The sequence below is a fragment of the Cariama cristata genome, unplaced genomic scaffold (genome assembly GCF_000690535.1).
Source record: "Cariama cristata isolate BGI_N322 unplaced genomic scaffold, ASM69053v1 scaffold5433, whole genome shotgun sequence".
In the NCBI taxonomy this organism is placed as follows: domain Eukaryota; kingdom Metazoa; phylum Chordata; class Aves; order Cariamiformes; family Cariamidae; genus Cariama; species Cariama cristata.
The window spans coordinates 2502-20335 of record NW_009607677.1 but is presented as its reverse complement, the minus strand read 5'-3'; the positions used below and the strand labels follow the sequence as shown (position 1 = coordinate 20335).

Below are 17834 nucleotides of genomic sequence, written 5' to 3'. Positions count from 1 at the left end.
ATACCTGTGGGAATAATTAAATCACAACCTTGTCCAGCCAGTCTGCTAGCTGCTGCACTGCTAGGAGATATAACAGATGATTTGGGTGATGCTGAGGAACCTGAAAAGGGGACACATTTAACCGTGAAAATCCATCATCTTCCCTTAGAAGGCAAAGTGCACTTTTATACAGATAGGTTCTTCAAAACAAAGAAACATTTGCTTCAGCAACGCACTAAATAGAAGCATTCACAGAAGAGTTGCTGGAATTTCTGATGGAAATACTTTTTAAGAGGTACAGCTGTTCATGTGAACTACTCCAAGTTTTCATGATTTAATCTGTCTCTAGGTCATGATGCCAAACTTTTTTTTTCTGTAAGAGTAATCAAAATACAACTGACAGCTTCATCAGTGAAGTATATACTATCAACAGAAAATTCCATGAAAGATTGTTACATACAGCTTCCACAGCTGAAACCTTCTTCTTCAGGTCTAGGCAGATTTCACTGTGCACTGTCACTGAATGGTACTCACAGCACTGAGGGGTGAAGTAAGCTCTGAAATCTGGGCCAGTTTCAGATATACTTGATCAACATCTGCTCTTAAGTCTGTGTAAACACACAGCAATAAGCTATCCTGAAGATCATACGAGCCATTAGCTGTTAAGGGGTGTAATCTCCTTCCCAAAGGAAAGATTTTACAGCACTTGCTTGTTCTCTCTAAAAAAACCAAACCCAACTTTAAATGATCTGCACAACGTATCTTCTCTAAGCTGTTTTAGGATTACACTTTTCAGAGCTTTGCCACTCTCTCATATCACATAAACGTGAAGTAGCATTCTTATGAAATTTTCAGCACTTAAAGACTGAACAAACAAATTAGCATTTTCTCTGTAGTGATGAGTAAACATCATATTGGGGCGGGGGGGGGAGGGAGGGTTTATTGCTTTTGCTGAGAAATTCTGAGATACTTCAGGGCTGACCATGTGTTAGGGGAAAGGAAATCAAACCTAAACTTTAGCAGTTTCAACAAAATTTAATTATCAGTAATACCAAAAATATCGCTCAACGTAACTGAATCAATAATCAGCTTTTGCCTTTTAAACATATTACAGAGCGCAGCTAACATGGGGCACGTGAATCCAGTGATTTGGATCCAACCGCACAAAGACGACGAGACAAAGATAGCTCACTTGCTGCCTCCTTCTGTAGCAATACATTGCATAAGAGCTGCAACTGGATTCTTCCAGGTGTAAGAGTTTGACTGCAAGATCCTGCTAAAGGCCTAAAGACTGAATCACTTCAGTAAGCGAGCCAAGACAAGCAGTTAAAAAAATCCTTATCAAATGACAGAATATTAATGCAGCCTTATGCATGCTTCATCATTCAACATCCCCCAAATCCTAAAAGCCCTTCCCCTCCAGTATCATCTACTCTGCATTCAAAAGTGAAGCCCTAAAAAGACACTCAAACAGAACACAGAATTTTTAGAAATAGGGCAATCGTTCTAATTATTTTCCATAGTTTCATAAGAAGTCTTAGTTTCTACCACTTCTCTCACTCTGATTTGTTTAGAGCATCAGGAAAAATCTGAAGAAAATATCCTTGGAGGAAAAGTGTGATATCTAAAGCGTTAAAAATTACATGTCCAAAGATCATAATTTGCGTACATAACTTTCTACATAACATTTGGATTTCAAACATATTAGTGTAGCTTGAAACACTTCAGACACTTTTTCCCTTACAGGTTAGTGCACTTAACAGCTGCAATATTTACCCTGCTAATAGAATACAAAAAGGCAAGAATGGTAAGCAGTTTGCCATCTGCCCAGTTTTTAGCTAGATGTTCTGCTAATTTCAAAGACTTAGAGAAACCACAGCACTCACTTTGTAATAGATGCAAAGTATAGCATGTAAATCACTGTTTTCATAAGCACAGAATTTTACCAAACAGGAAATGAAGCAAAATGTAAATTAAATCTACGACTACAAAGAGACTTATTTTCACAGCTGCTCATTTGAGATCATTTCAAACCTTTCAAATTCCGAAATTGTCAAAGCTACATAATTCATTAAAATATCGCTTTCACATTTTTAGACAGGTGGGAAACACTGACATTACTGGCTTGCTTATCACTTTGTATTTCTCATTGTTTTATATTAGCTTATATTCTCTAAAACATATATTAATACCCTGCATATTGAATTAAATAGTAATTAACTAAAATCCTTCTGCTACAAACAACTGCAACTCTGTGCTGAGAAAATACAAGAACAGACACTGTTTCATTAGGTAGTACCTGGAAAGAGAGACCCAAAGCATTATCACTCCTAACAACAATACATTAAAGTAACATATAACAAAAAAAGGAGACACAAGTCTCAGAGGCAAAGAAGAATTCCACTCATTAATCTGCTCCAGGTAAGTGAACTATGTCTCAAGAAATAACTCTCCAGTTGTGTTTCAAATCAGAACAACACCTGCAACATTTAAAGAAAACTTCGATGTAATGTAATAGTAAATTCTTCAGTCGGATACCACGTCAAGGCACTCAAGGACTTCCCTTCTGGCAAATGCAGACCAATTTAACACTAAGTAGCTTCCACTAGTCCCTTGACAGATACTAGAAATGTAGCATATATTGTCTATTTTAACAACCCAGCTACCAGAGGAGATAAACAGGTTGTCACTAATGCACATCTCAATGTGTACATTTATACCAAAATGCTCAAAGCAGCTACAGAACAGTGTATTCCTGACCACAAGAAAATATGGCCTAAGATTTTAAATTGAAAAAAGATGAAAAAAGCAGTTACCTTTCCCTGGAAATGGTCCTGCCTCAACGACTCCCTCTTTGGTGCTGTCAAAGCCATGAGATGTTATTTTGGTTTCAGAAAGTCCAAGTCCAACTGGTAATGAACATTTCAAGTCCTTGGAAATGTGAATAAAAATGGAAAGTTACTTCTATCTTCTTTTAAATAGTGACTCAAAAGTATTATAATGCAATTTCAGCAGCTCTCAGACAGGCAATTCTGCCTTTAGCCTGGAACGTCTTCACTGGTGTGACAGCATTCTACCTCTATGCACCGATAAAACATTAAATAAATGAGAAACAATGTAAGTATAGCCTGTGTGTTTATTCTAGATTTTTTTTATATTGATGAGCAACTACAATGCTATCTCTTAGAGCAGCAGTTACCAAAAATATTGCCCACAACATTACGTTGTGTGGTCTGAAGCTGGTCCAACCAACCGTATCAGTTTAATAACGTTTCCAGTTAAAAACTGACAGGGGTACAGAATGATCCAAGACTAAGAGCAGACAACATTTTACAAACCAAAAAGCACGGAAGCAACTATCATAGTGTTAAATATTTTAAAAAATTCACTCTAAGCAAGAAACATCTTTAAAATTCAGAGCATCCTTAATTTCTACAAATAGCACATGAAATCTTTTTTAATATTTGACATGGGAGACATTCCAGCTACTCTGGAAGCGAAAGCGAAACAGTAAAACACTCTTACAAAAATTTAAGCATCAAAAAAAAAAAATCAGAAAAACATCAGTTTCTGGAGACAGGTACTATTTTGCACCCCTCTGCTTCCATACAGAGGCAAAAGAGATGAGAAAGTATAGATAAGCAATAGTGAAATTCGCAGAGAAAAACTATATATTGCTTTAAGATGTCAGTGTCTGGACATGTGTAGTAATTATTTATGATATATGCAATGCTTCTAATTTCAAAGAAAACACAACCTTTAAAATCCAATCCATGTTTGACATATTACTGTAGTCGCTTGATCCACAAACCAGAAGCAAGCTAGTGCATAAGAACGCTACTGCCTAGAGGCTCAGATTATGAAGAAGTGGCTTTGGATCACGTCCCCACAGATTTAGTTAGTTGTCTTTAGTTTAAGACAAACTCCTGGGAGGAAATAAAAAGGAAGAGGTACAAACATATGAATTCCAGCAGAACAGAAATCTTGTTGGCATCGAAAACCCAGGATGTTACTGCCATCAGAGTAACCAATTCCTACAGCCATACTTTCACTTACATGAACTGGCTATTTAATAACAGATGATGCTATATTTGTGGATCTGAAGCACTGTACCAAAAATTAAGAAAAAAAGGAAAAATAAACACCATGAACAACAAATAGTTGTGAGATCAGGTTCTGCATGTGACTAGTTAAACATATCACAACACTGGATACGTCAGACTTCACAACTGACTTAACGCTGGTTCTTCCATTTAAGTACTCGCAGTTGGTGGTATGCTGGAAAGCCTTTCCTTCAACTTATTTGAGCTAACAGTCATTTAACTCAAAAAGCAGCAAATCACTAGGAGCTGAAAAAGCAGAAAGACTTGAAAAAAAGATAACCAGATGGCAGAGGAGAAGATGCACTGATTTAATAAAAAGGATATGGCATCAATTTTTTTTCCTGAACGCACCTTGGCACATTATATATTTTCAGAAATATCTGAATCTGTAGCCAAACAAATGTAGACAGCTAACCTGCTTAAGCATGTTCATAATAGGAATCTAAGTGATCAACTGTACATAAGGTTAAAATGTAGAACATCCGCTTCGTAAAGATAAAAGCTTAGATATAAACTTCAGCAATTGTACTACTTCTGTACATTTAACTTAATTCTAATTTGAAGCTATACACAAGCTGAACAAACTACAGAGTTCAATAAATCAGGATATTAAAACACATCCTTCTCTTAAATAAAAACCTGTTATGTGGATCATGAAAATTATTAAGATCTACAATTGTGTATATATACACATCAGGGTTTTTTTTACATAACTATATATGTATGCATACTTACACAAACACGTATTTGTTCAAAGAGATCTACAATTTTTTCATTGGCAAAAAGGCCAAGTTCATTGTAAAGAATTGCATTCAAACCTGTTTTTAAACACCTATATTAACCAGTTGAAACATATCGTGCTGAAGAAAGATATCCTTACATACGAATTTAAAAGAAAGATTTACCATCTGTTGATTTATACACGACCAGAATTGTCATCAAAAAGTCAGTGATCATCAAAACACCACTTCGTGTTTATAAACATGCAAGTTACTGTTCAGTGGAGACACACTTCCACATGTAAACTTCAATTTTTAAGGTGTCATTCTTGCAACTGATCATGCTTGTCTGTTGTGGGATTTTTTGTTTGTTTTTACACAAGTGTAGATAAACAAAAACACTACCCCAAAATCTGTAATATTTCTGGCAAAGCAATTTATCCCCTCAATAATTTACAAAGAAGGGTAATGTAGAGCTTTAGAGTAAGAAAGCACAAAACTTCATGTTTAAGAGAAGGTATGACAGTACTTAAGGAGATTTTACAGTGGTAAGAAGGTAACCTAAATAGTTTTCTTTTTTGTTCCTACCAAATGTAGGTTTGCTGTTACAACACAGGAAGCAAGGACAGCTTCCCCTACTACAGTAAGGTGATTACATTTTGACTATGTATTGCTGCTCTTCTAGATAAGAGGAAGATTTTAATGATCAGAAGATCTGCTTTCAATACCCCTGTTCTTCGTAAAAGGGAAATAATGTCTTTAGAATTCATCAAAATTTGTTGATACATTTCAGAGCCACAAATCTGTTAAGGGATCACCATCACACACACAAAAGCAAGCTTCATTCATAATTTTGAAATGTATGAGACTGAAAACCATTGCATGTTTATGCAATTATCAACTAGCAGAAGTATTTTAATATTGTAACTTTGCTGAGACCCAGAGCTAGAGCTATGAAAACCCTACAACTCAGAAGGTTCCCAAGAAGTCAAGAGGTTGGATCACCTACCCCATTCTCAGCCATTTAGCATGTTAAAAGCTCAAAGAAGCAAAAGCATGAAATATAGCTACACAGAACACCTGCACTAGTTTAATTGGGTCTAGTCAAGGCAGTGCAAACCTATATTGTAGAGAGCATTTAAACCACTTTAAGCCTTCGTTAAAATCCCATTTTAATTAGTTCAAATCACCATATTAAACTAAACATATTTTATTAAGGTTAGCCTTATTTACATGACTAACAGGGATATTCATCAGTTTATTATACAGATAATCTAGATGAACAAGTATGAATTGTTGACATAAAATCCTGTTGAGAAAGTAGACACAGCAAAGAATTTGCTCACAATGCATGTTCATGAAGGAATGTTGGCTGAATTACAAGACTATTTCCAAAAATATACTTCCCATCCATGCTATCCATAATAATCTAAAATGAAGAGCTGAAAGATACCAAAACTCTGTTGTTTCTCCACCAGTAGAAACCAACCTAGTCGGCACCCAGTAGAAACCCACTCACCCAGCAGAACCTTGGTAGAACCTTACTAACTTGGTGGAACCCAAGGAGCAAGTAAGCAAACAACATTGTATTAATTCCTTAGTTATGTCAATTCTTAGTCATACAGTAATAATGGACTATCTTTTGCTTAGTACCAACAGAAGTTTAACAAATATGGCTTTATTTGCCTTTACTACCTTGAATAAAGGTATTTAAAAAAACCCCCCATATCACTAACTAGTTCAAGGAGTTCCTTAAAACTAGAGCAACTAAACTGGGAACAATCATATGCCCATTTATTTTTTAACAATGAATGACATTTTACATAAAACTACTCAAGTTGCCTACAGGAAAAATTTGCAACACATCTTATTGTAAAGGTCACAGTTTAAAGTTTTAAAGACTAGAAGTCCCATGATGCAAAATGTTACATAGATAGACGTAACATCTATCCAGTAAGATAACTGGCTCTGACTTCTTCCAACTCTAAACTCTAACTTCTTATCCTAATTAATGTGCAAGTGGAGGTCCTTGTACACATTCAGCGTTTTCTTCTTCTCTTTGCCCTATATATACACTCAGCTCCTATTTTCCACGAATTAAGCCACTTGATTCTCACATCAATATAAATTCAAGCATAAAAACAAATGGGAGGAGAGCTGAAGGCTTTAACCTGTGCTGAAGGGGCAAACAGCATGGACTGACATATTTCTTCTATTCTCCAGTACATTGCTCTTCACTCAGGAGACCCTTTCTTCTACCACATCCCTTTTGACTTGCCTAATATCATAGTACAATCCAGTTTTAAATTAGTTTCCCTCCTACCCTCATCATTAACGTTCATATTTTTGTTTTTTAAGACTGTATGAAGCAGACCACTTGTCAATAAAAAGAAAGACTGGTCTTTTTTGTTTCATCTCCTAAAAACAGTTTTCTAGAACTGACACACAGAAACATATTTCAATTAGATTTTAATTAATGTAGGCTGATTTATGCCAGTCAACATAGCAAAACCCAAGAGGTGAACTCAGATGTTTCAGGTAGAATGTGGGTGACAAGGTTGGCATTTTTTCCAGAGGGCAAAAGACAAAAGAGAATTGACCTTATCTATTCATGCAGTCTGGCAATAAAAATACAGAACAAGATAGTAAACACATGCACTCATATTCATCAGATCCCAGACCTTACTTCGTAATTCTAATAAGATAAATTGAAGACTCACAACAAAGTTAATTTATCTTTTGCAGCCTAAAGTTTATTACTGGTATTATATACACATTTAATAACAGTTTTGTCCCCACAAGAGTACAAAAAGAGCCAGGAGAGGAGAATACATACCGAAAATGAAAGGAAACAATTGGAACAATCTCAGAGACTCAGACTGATAAGAACTTCATACAGATTGTGTACAACAGTTTAAACATAACAAATAGCTTACAGCTGCCCGAATACCTTCACAAGCAGACCAAACAGCTTTTTTGATTAATTTAATTTATTTCTATGCAGCTTTCACGCTACATAGCATGTTACTGAATTAGGAATAATATACTTCCTCACTCCTTCCCAGCTACCAATCCTCGCAATGACATTGAAACACCACTGTTCTAATCACATAAATTATAGCAGCATGGGAAGAAAACTGTCTTCTAGAAGCCAGAGATAAGTGAAATCAACTAGTGAGGAATATAAACCAGCAAAACTTTTTTGTATGTTAACAGCAAGACTTCTTTGTATATTGAGTTGTCTTGTACAAAGTACTAAGAAAAACATGTTTGATTAGGAAATGCTGAAGTCCTCTGTTGTTAAGACATCCGCAAATGGTTCTATACACCAATTTTTTAAAGCTTAAGTGAGTTCCAACAGAGCCTGGAGAGCTGAAAAACACCGGGTGAAGCTTTTTCATAATGAAAGGACATTAGACATTTCATCCAACGACGACTGAAGCTACAGCCTTTTTTAGTTAAAAAAAGCTTCCATCCATCATATGGGCAGGACAAAACTCGTCAAAATTCCACAGGCATCTCTTATTATTACAAAGAAGACAAAATTAGAATGTAGCAGCATATTTCTGAATGAGACTCTATAGTAGGCAAACTCCTATTTAAGTTACTTTATAAACATGCATTTGATTCTTTTTCTTAAACATAAGGAACCAAGAAGATGCACCAAGTAGTGCTATATCACATTCCCACAAGACTGGAACTAATATGTTTCCTTCTGAACTTACATTATGACAACCTGTGCTGTCTGATATTCTGCAAAACTAATGGCATTTTTCTTCAAAGAAGGAACAATCCTAGTTGTCACTTCCAGGTAAATACATTTGCACTGCATTGCCTTGCAAAATGAAAATATTTCTCATGCTTGAGTACATGAAAATACTGCATTTGGTGGAAAACAAATGTGCATTTCCATGCCTGAGCAGTTTATGGATGAGGTCTGATGGAAGTGCTAAATAGAACACAAGTCTAGAGGAAAGTTTAGTTTTGTAATTAAAGAACCTTGAAGAAAACATTGTACAACTACCTCTTTACTCAGTTTATCAAAAACATACAATCAAAGCTGTTCAAGTGTTTGTTGCAAAATAGTGTTAGAAGATCAAGGAAAAAAATACAGGATAAATGATGTTTTATTATTTATATCTGAATTGTACAACATCTAGATGAATGGCTCCATGATCATAAAAATAAGAAAACATGAAACTAAAATAACCTTGTTCCCTAGCTTCCAAAGAAGGTGTAATTGAAATCAGTATATTGGAGTTTGAGTGCTCTGAACTCTGCTGTGGTCACATCCTCTTACCAAGCACTGTAGTAACAGTACAGCTTAGAGTAGTAATGGTTTCTTGCCCCTTTCTTAAGCAATCTCCTAAAAATTAGTACTTGGCTTGTCATTTCCATAAGTCGATAGGAAAAAAAGACCCCTGAAAACTTGGCACAGAAATTTTGTAGTACAATGCATATTGCTTTAGGTTAAAACTAAAAATTACCTGGCAAGGAAAAAGAGAGAAAGCGTATCATTAAGCATTAGAATAATAACCACAAAGCAAGATGAATAGAAGCTAAATACTGGAATTTAAGACTAACAGATTAGTAAACAGATCTAGATGTTAATTTCAAAAAGTTTGTTTTCTTAGTTTTGCTTATAAGAAGCCCTGATTATCACATATTCTGAGTTTAGGTCACACACGCAGGTGCTAACTTGTAGAAGAGAGTTCAAAAAAATAATTGAAGTGCACTTCATCTTCACTGATCTCAGAATAGGCATTGTTAAAATAATTATAGCAGCAAACTCAACTATGCTTGCATAGTATAAATTTTCTGCAACTTGACCAAATATTTGACCCATTTTTCTGGAAGGGGAAGTTTCGAAATATAGTTGACTCCAACCCAGCAAAATAATTAGCATGCCAGCAAGAACCTATCTTCAACTTTTATACGTGGTCATAGACAAGCAACTTTCCATAGAAAACGGTGATTATATTTTGACTGAAGAAGGGCTCCAACCCAGTCAACAAGAGCACAAGTTCCATTTACTCTAATAAATAAGTATTGGATGCACTACACTGAAGAAGCAATTACTACGTACGGAAAAGATAACTGAGACAGCAGTCAAGTTGCTGCAGCATCAAGGCCATCTGGTTTAGAGATAGTAAGTCTACCTTGCAGTCATAGTCAAACGATCTCATAGTAGTTTGCAGCTCAATCCTAGTCAACTGGTTTCAGATGTTGTTTTCAGGATGTATTTTATTTTTAAATACATATTTTTACATATTTAAATAACATTTTTATTTATAATGATAATATAATGAATAAATGTTTAAAACTATGCTTTTAATATAGATATTTAAATACTTGTTTTCCTGTTTTATGAATAAAATTGCTAGATTAAAAATCAGTATTCAAGGCTTAGAACCAATTAATAGAATTGTATACACTTGATTGTGCATTACAGAGCACCCAATACTTTACACTATTTAACATTCAGAAAAAATTTGCCACTACTAATACACCTTTCATACAAAAAAGTTATTGCAACATGCAGTATCCGCTTCATTTTTTTAGTCAACTTTAACAATAATTTATCAGCTTTGAAGGAGTTTTTCCATCAAAGCTAAAACCAGAAGACAAAATTAGGCAGATACTTATTCTACCAATATTCAGGATGGATATGTAATTTGTTTTTAAACTTAGGAAGGTTCCTCTGTCTAATCAGCATTTTAGTAGGACAGAATAAAATGTTGAATTTCAGCTCAGTATTTCTTTTCGAAATAATCCTGCACTGCAAGTCTGCATGCGACTGCTAAAGCTTAGAGATTTCCTTAAAACCCACGTCTCGGCAGCCACCCAGCCAACGCGGACTGTTAACCGCCTTCCCGCTCCCAGCCGCGACGGGAAAGGACAGCGGCCCGCCAAACCACCCCCCACCGGCACACGCCAGCTCACAGCGCCCTCTGCTGGCCCGCCGAGCGCAAGGGACCAAGGTTAAGGGAAAGAACTCAAAATGGCATACAGAGGATTACAAAAGCCTAACTTTTTTCAACATACAACAAATAAGATGGATTCTGATACATCTCATCTATATAGCATACAGCAATACAGTAGTAATGTTTCTGTTTCAACACAAGAAAGGTTACTTCTCCCCTGCTCACAGGTTCAAATCAGAATGTGACTATTTCTTTACTTTTAGGCACATTACCTCCAAACTTAATACCCCTTAGGAGTAGCTTGCCTCGAACAATTTGATACTTCTTCATAAAAAATTTAGGATTTGGTAGCCTGAATTCACAGGACCTGTTAAGTTGCAGATTTTAAAAATGCTTGTTGCCCTGTTTTATGAATAAAATTGTTGGATTAAAAGTCAGTATCCTCAAGGATCAGAGATGAAGAAGGTTGCAGCATACAGACTCGATTGTGCACTACAAAGCACCGAATTCTTTACACTATTTCATGTTCAGAAATATTTGCCAGTACTAACAAGCCTTTTAAACAAAAAAGGTTATTGCAATGTGCAATCACATTGCATCATGTCAACTTTAACAATAATTTATGAGCTTCAAAGGAGTTTTTCCATTAAAGCTCTGGAAAACTACATTAAGTGAAGTCTGCCATGCATTGCATTGTAACTTTAGCATTTCTCATAATGATACCTCGTTAGACAGCAAAGAAAATTCTTACCCTGTTAAAGCTGTGCTCGTGAGAATCTTCCAGCTGTCCATTGCTAGTCACAGGAATTTCTGCTGCTGAATTTTTGGGAGACTCTTGAGCCATTGCACCTTCCTATAGTATAAGGAGAAACAGGTTAGCATTTGTCTTAGATTTCCAATGAATGATCTATATGAAAATATCTATGTGTTCCCTAACGGTTGATTTTATTTCAAGCTCCTATTAATAATACGCCGATATACTAGGTCCGCATACATTCATTTAACCACATACCCAAATCACATTCATATGGTAGCACAGCTCATACAGGTCTTGAAACTTTAAATTACTTCTAAGAAAAGAAACTCTAAAATTTAACCCATTGATACAGGGGCTGGGGCGTGTCAGACACAAGTGAGGCCCAACAAATACTTTCGACGCACACTTGATACCTCAAGTAGTTTATGTATCTCAAACTATAAAAAAAAAGGTGACCTCGGCTAAAGAAAAAATTGTACTAGCTAATGATAAGCAAGAAATATTAAAGAAGTGCAATGAGTTTAATCATGTTACAAAAAGAAAAGTAATGATTCCAAACTTTAAAATACTTTAACTTGCTTCTTATTTTATCATAATATAGCGCCACCTTCTGGCTAAACTGTTGGTATGCAACTCTATTCAGTCAACAGTAAATCTAAAGTGAAATGCAGAAACGAGAACTTAAGAGCACCAATGCAATTCAACAAAGTTACTTTCAAAATGCAGCTGTGTTACAAACAGTAGCAGCAGCTGTGAAACCACTGCTTTCAAGAACGACCTAAGGTATAACCTAGAAGAGACATTCCCAGAAGAAAGGCACACCATTTACAAGCACCTGAAGAGGGAATGGCACCCTACCACTCTCCAAAACTAAGAGAAACTGAAAATTTCAGCCCTCTCAAAAAGCTACCCCTAACTCTGCAAGACAGCTTCATTAGTCAACTAAAGTGTAAACAGTAGAAAAATCAACACACAACTGAAGCAGTTTTTGTTCAATTACTTACATAAAAGTTGTCTAAAGTCTTCAAACCAGCCTGTGCACCTGTGCAAGACCAGGAAGACATGGTATACCATCAACGGGTACTTGAGGATAGGGGCTTTCTTCCCTTAAAACTCCTAAATCAAACTGAACCAGCTCTTTTCAGACAAAGGGCCAGGAAGAAGCCCTGTCTGAGATCAGGCTGGAGTACCAGCAGCTTCTCCAACCACATGTAGCTTTTACAGGATATTCATATAACACAAAGATGTTACTGGTACTTGCTCAGGATCATCCGCATCATTCTCAATTGGTAACATCTTCTGTCATACCCCACTGCTAATATTTCCCCCACTTTTACCTAGCACCACTTCATTTACATTAGTAAGCTTTGAGGCCTCCCAAGCTTTCCCCCGCCCCCCCCCAAGTAGTCACTGTCTGTGGGCTGCAATAAACATGCTCCTGTAACTCCAGATCGCTTTCAAAGCTATGCTACCATAGCTTCCTCCAAAGACCGTAAACTACTGACATTTTACCTCTGTTGGTCTTTTGAAGCAGAGCTCACTACTCAAACTTTATTTGGTATCTACAAAATCTGATTCACATTTCTGAAAGTGTAATAAGCTTCTTCAATTAGCAGCATAACCCACCACCAGAAGTCCATCGAGTTCTGAGGAAATGCTGCCTTCTACCCATACAGAGAAGAGAAAGAAAAAGGTCAAGGACAAGTCACTAAGAACAATACATATGAACTACAGTCCGTGCATGCCCATGAAATACCATTTGAGGTGATACATTTTCTCCCCTTTTGAGGATCAAGAATTCCTCTACAACTAACTTAATTGAAAGCAACTCTTTCAAAACTAGTGCTTTATAAAACACTTCCCTAAAATGAGAAGCTAAACATTTAGGCATAGCTTTTGAAAAAATTCTAAATACACAGAGAACAGATTTCAAATCATTAAAGAAAAAGTCAGTGTGCTATAACTTCAAGAAAAAGTGACTTTATAACACACTAACTTACCCCATCAATCAATCCCTCTCATTTAGGATCCAGTAATTGCCTTCTTTCAGCACTGGAATAGCTCACATGTCATATATTCACGTTGGCCTAGCATACGAAATTCTCCATATAGTCCAGTCTTCACCCACAACCAGAACACAGAACAGCTTTTTTGGGGTCATTCTTCATACAGCAAAACAAACTCAAAACTCAGAGCCTTTACATAAACAAAAATATTGAAGCACATCAAAAGGTCTGTATTTATTTTATGAGTACTTTTAAAAGAGTAATTTGTTTCATTTCACAGAATACTGAATAACTCGAGCTGGAAGGGACCCATAAGGATCACTGAGTCCAACTGCCTGCTCCTCACAGGGAGCTGTTATACACCACCATTAGATCAAATGTTCTAGTTACCTGCCATATTAGATTTTATTTTAGGAAATCTATCCAATAGCTCAAGCATCTTAAGCTTGCTCTGAATCTCACGTCCGCTTAAACTCCAAGACTGCTAGGAGTTATACTTCTACTTGACACAGCAAAGTGAGGTGTTTTTCAAAACGCTTGGCCTGTCACAGCTACCTGCACAACACTGAAATGGTAGCACAGGCTAACATAGCTATTTTTGGTCTTCTTCCTGCAAATTGTCAGAAAACAGTGTCAAGGGGAAGTCCTGTACTGGCAGGGGATACACTTCGTTTGGCAGGGATCACAAACAAAACTGCAACTGCAAATTTAATTAAAGGCAAAACAAATACTTGGCTTTGGTGCTTTTCATCAAGAATCTCAAATAATTTTGCTAATATTGTAAACTGATAGGTGTTTATGCATTTATTCATAGATATACACACTCATACATACACATACATGTCTCTAGTAAACACATACATTAGAAAACAGATATTCATCAGCTTCTCTTTTGAAATCTAAGACAACCTAGAAGCAATTCACATTTTTTTTGGCATTCCTACTTGAGTCAAACCTATGTATCAAGTTCAGAGAAAGCAAAAAATTACTTGCTAACTTCAATTTCATGTTACATCTGAACTAAACCACCATTTTCTATTGCTGAAAGGAGGACGTTTCTCCACTCTGCTTCTGCAGTCCCTACTGTGAGCCACAGCGTCCCATCTCCCAACCACTCACCTGACTGCATAGTAAACACACTCAACTCGCTAACCTGGCAACAGACTTTTTCACAGAGTTAGTTTCCAAAGTTTCAGTGAGCTGAATCAGTTTGCAATGAGGTCAGACAAGCACCAAAGATATGAAATGAGCAGCTGAAGAAGGGAAGTAGGATAAACTGCTAATTTGGCTCAGCCATAAGAAGAAATCATCGCCTGCATTTTAGTCAACAGTCTAAGCTAGCACTGCTGCCAAGAACAACAAGTCCTTGCCCTTTCTTCTGCCCTTTACCCCTAACTCTTCGCCCCATCAGCTTTCCCTATTCCTCAACCTCTTCCCTGGGCCAGAACAACGTATTTGTACAGCAAACAAGACTGTGGAAACACTGCAGGTTAATAGAAGGTGACCTATGCCCAAAAAGGGGATGGGTAATTTTTCCATTAAAATCGGTTCTCCAAAACAGGCCACCACACAGCTCCAACACTTGTGTCTATGAACAGAGGAGGCAATAATGCAGTAAGAAACTACTGAGAATGAAGGAGTGCTCCCTGTCACAGCATCAACTTACTTCAGCAGTGCAGCATCTCAAAATACTTACTCTAACTGTAGGCTACTGCCAAAACTAGCAGCGATTTCTCTTTACCTCTGGATGCATGTGCCTGCAATCTCACATAATCATGGCAAGCTTACTGACCTAAGAGAAAATTAAATCACAACAGTATTTCTGTTGAAACAGTGAGTATGATTGCTGAATTAAGCATCCCTTTGGCAAGTGTAGCCTACAGTTGATTTAAACTAAGTATGTAAAGAAAGTGAGTCCTCAGAAGAACATTTATCTTATTTAGGAAGAGCCTAAAGTAAACCTAAAGAAGTTCCTAAATTTGTATTGATGTATTAGGCATGAATGACATAAGCACTACAGAAAATCATGAAGTTTCAGCTGGACATTTTAGTCAGAAAAAAATAGATTTGTCCTTCAGTAACTTCATCACTGTTTTCTTTGCACACCTCTGTTTACAAATATTAGATTTGGAGATATGCTAAATATCTGTGGCATCACTATTCCATTTTTATAAAAAGTTTAAAAACAATCCACTGGCACTGAAACTCTAATAGTGATAAAGTCAGCATCGCTTTTTTTCATTCTTACTCTAGAACAGTCAGGGAAACACTCTTCACATTCTGGTATAGCCTTCCAAACACATCTGACTGGCTAAATATTATTGGGAACCCTAGAAATTTGTTCATAATTTTAAGAAGTCACGGACTTCTCCACAAGGAAGGTACAAGCTGTATTTGCTCCCAAGAAAAAAAAGATTCACAACTCCAGCAGCAGACAAAATGCCTTGTTAGAGTGAGGTTACACAAAGATCGCTGCCCTTTAAATACCAGCCCTTTCTTCCTGCAGTACTTACACAGTTCAGACTCTACCACGCCTAGATCTATTGAACTTACAAAACAAATACCACAGCACAGCAACAGACTACTGGTTGAAGTAATCCTTTGTTATGAATTAATTGGATTGTTCTTAATAGTGTCCCCAAACCAACCCCACCCATTCACGATAGTGTGCATGAACTCATATCCCCATACTAACTTCACTATGCTATGTACATCAGAAGTTTTGGCAGTCTGAAACTGTTGCTGGGATTGGTTGATTTTACACAAATATAACTATCACCCAATCACCTCAGAGTCAGACTGGACCTCTTCTGCAGCTGGATGAGATTCACCGAGTGTTGTAGATTCATTGCTGTGTTCTGACATACCTGAAAATAAAATAGGTTTGGCATGCATTAATTGATGTGAAAGGAGATGGATGTTGCACCTTACAGAAACAAAAATAGGCTTTCAGAAAACATTTCTTTTACAAGTTCTGCTAAAGCAAAGAGAAACCTCCCGCTTTTGATGGCGACCAGGTCTTTAGCTCTCCAAAATCTAACCAAGACTAGGAATACAGTCTAGTATAAGCTTCCATTGCAAAGCAACCTTCCCCGCACAGATGGCTAAGCTTGTAACGTAAAACCCAGGAAGTCAAACAAGGTTCTGCAGCTCATATTTACTGTCACCTGCAACAATACACTGACTGTATCTTACCATTGCAAAGATCACAGTTTTGTTAAGACATGGGACTTATCCAAACATTGCAAGTTTATATTGATGCTAAGCCACTGGAACCTAGTAAGCTGTTCAGTCTGTTACGCCTAACTAGAAACAGAATCCCTTTCATTTTATTGCCCCAAAAATGTCACCTGCAGAGGCAAAGAAAGTCGATAACATTAAACACACATGCAAGAAATCAGCTCTATGAGTATAGTGATCATTAAAGACAAGTTACATAATTTTCTTATTTAAGCTTATTAGTTATCTAAATTTGATTTCAAATAGGTGGTAACTACAGGTGACACTTCAATTCATTCAGCTGTTTGACAGGAGGAGACAACCAATCATTAAAAATTAAACAGAGTCTGTCCATATTGAGTATAATCACACGTGACTTCAGTTCATTAAGTCTTGCACCATTTTATGCATGTTCAGCCACATACCAGATTAAGAAAAATTATAAAGAGATCACTATTTATATTTTTACTGTATTTCAATTTCCTAAGCTTTAAAACATTTTAATTAAAGCAAATAATTAATAAGGTAAGCAGCTTGCACGACAAGGGAAATAAAATAAGGATGCAAAGGCTGAGAAACTGAATCACCTAGATCATCCAGATCACATTACACTGGACAATCTATTACTTTGAGAAACCAAATATGTAAAGAGATTTCCTCCAGAAAAACAATTCATTTAGGACTATCACTGGATGAAGTTGAATTTTTCTCCAACCAACACAAAATTCCTTTTGAACCGATTAAGAAAGAAGTATTACTTCTTTATATCTTTCTTAATTTTCTGTAACTCTTTTGAATATGAAAGACTGTACAGCAGAGGTGCTGTTTTCCCACACAGTCCTGTCCAAACTCTGCTTGTGGTTGAAAACAACATCCATGCTTAACAGATTATTTCTGAGTAAATTAAAAATTTCCATCATGGACTAGAAGAGTAAGTACGATTTCTTTGCTTGCTGGTTAAACAAGAAGCTAAATTCATCTTGCAGTGCAGTCTTGGTTAAGGCAATCTGTACCTCAGTTTGACCACGTTAGTGATCCTGCAGTTATGTCTGTACCTCACGTACAAACTCACATACCACGGTAACACTGTCTAAAACTATTAAATGCTATAAGCAGCAAAAGTATTT

At 36.5% G+C, this 17834-nt stretch overlaps 1 protein-coding gene across 2 annotated transcripts in view; it reads right to left on the bottom strand.

Annotated features, from left to right (window-relative positions):
- ARFIP1 (ADP-ribosylation factor interacting protein 1) overlaps positions 1-16358 on the bottom strand; it is a 36753-nt gene extending 20395 nt beyond the window's left edge. The window contains exons 1-4 of one of the 2 annotated variants that reach the window (XM_009696808.1): positions 16276-16358; positions 11477-11578; positions 2796-2910; positions 5-100 (exon numbers count right to left, since the gene is read on the bottom strand). In XM_009696808.1, the coding sequence (XP_009695110.1) occupies positions 5-100; positions 2796-2910; positions 11477-11578; positions 16276-16353 (391 nt within the window). In that variant the 5' untranslated portion in view covers positions 16354-16358. Of the gene's footprint in view, positions 1-4; positions 101-2795; positions 2911-11476; positions 11579-16275 lie in introns of those variants that run through there. The other variant, XM_009696809.1, reaches the window with a different exon arrangement.
- Between the last annotated feature and the right edge of the window lie 1476 nt (positions 16359-17834).